The 874-nt window shown below is 50.2% G+C and overlaps 1 protein-coding gene across 1 annotated transcript; it reads right to left on the bottom strand.

Annotated features, from left to right (window-relative positions):
• Positions 1-247: 247 nt before the first annotated feature.
• LOC119344290 (peroxidase 2-like) lies at positions 248-869 on the bottom strand (the record flags this gene model as incomplete). Its single annotated transcript, XM_037614794.1, has 1 exon — positions 248-869. A coding segment is annotated over one exon (453 nt), but the record flags the coding sequence as incomplete, so codon positions are not given.
• Positions 870-874: the final 5 nt, after the last annotated feature.

The raw sequence follows: 874 nt of genomic DNA, 5'->3' as shown, positions 1-874 counted from the left end.
GACATGCTATAAACTATGAAATTATATCTCTGTGCTCTTTGTTTGTGCATACTCTTAAATATTATTTAATGGGGAACTATTCATGATTATTAATAAAACAAAATATTATTTTGTTTATATTTCATACTTAAATTTCGGCAGCAAAGCGCGGGGATTTGTCTAGTTGATTCATGAAATCGTGGCAGGGGTTCACATGTCAATCATTTCATGTTCAAAGCATCCAAGGTCTCTGTTCAAAACATGCATGTTGCATGCATCACTTTATTATCCCAAATACAAAGAACATTGGCTGACAGCGCACTTACATGATGTTGGCGAGAATCGAACAAAGGAATAACAAAAGAAAAGACAACAGTGTTTGCATAACGCGCAGTGAAAGAATCGCCATGCATGCACGTAGACGAACATTCGTGCACTTAGTAGTAGTTGATGGCCCGGCAATTCTTCCTGATCTGTCCCTCGTCGCCGGTCTTGACCTCGATGCCGGCCATCTTCACCATGGCTTTCTCAAACCTGTCCTCCCACCATCCGGGGATGTTGGCGTTGTCCACCACCATCTTCGCCGTCTCCTCCGATGTCAGGAGCGCTGCGTCGGAGGTGAAGAGCACCGTGTGGGACAACACGTTCTTGTAGTACTGCCTGTCCAGATCGTTTGGGGTCACTACGTCCTGCATCACCGTGGGGTCGTTGCCGCCCGGGGTGGCGTCGGCGGGGCACTGGCCACGCAGGAATGCGGCGAGGCCGCCGTCGATGTCGGAGGAGACGTTGAGGCGGTCAGGGACGAAGGCGGAGCAGTGGGAGCGCCCGATGGTGTGTGCACCGGAGAGGATGACCAGGTCCTCCGCGTCGAGGCCCTTGACGACGAAGCTGTCCA

This window comes from Triticum dicoccoides, unplaced genomic scaffold (genome assembly GCF_002162155.2).
Source record: "Triticum dicoccoides isolate Atlit2015 ecotype Zavitan unplaced genomic scaffold, WEW_v2.0 scaffold162173, whole genome shotgun sequence".
NCBI lineage: Eukaryota > Viridiplantae > Streptophyta > Magnoliopsida > Poales > Poaceae > Triticum > Triticum dicoccoides.
The sequence above is the reverse complement of the archived record's forward strand: the minus strand, read 5'-3'. Positions and strand labels throughout refer to the sequence as shown.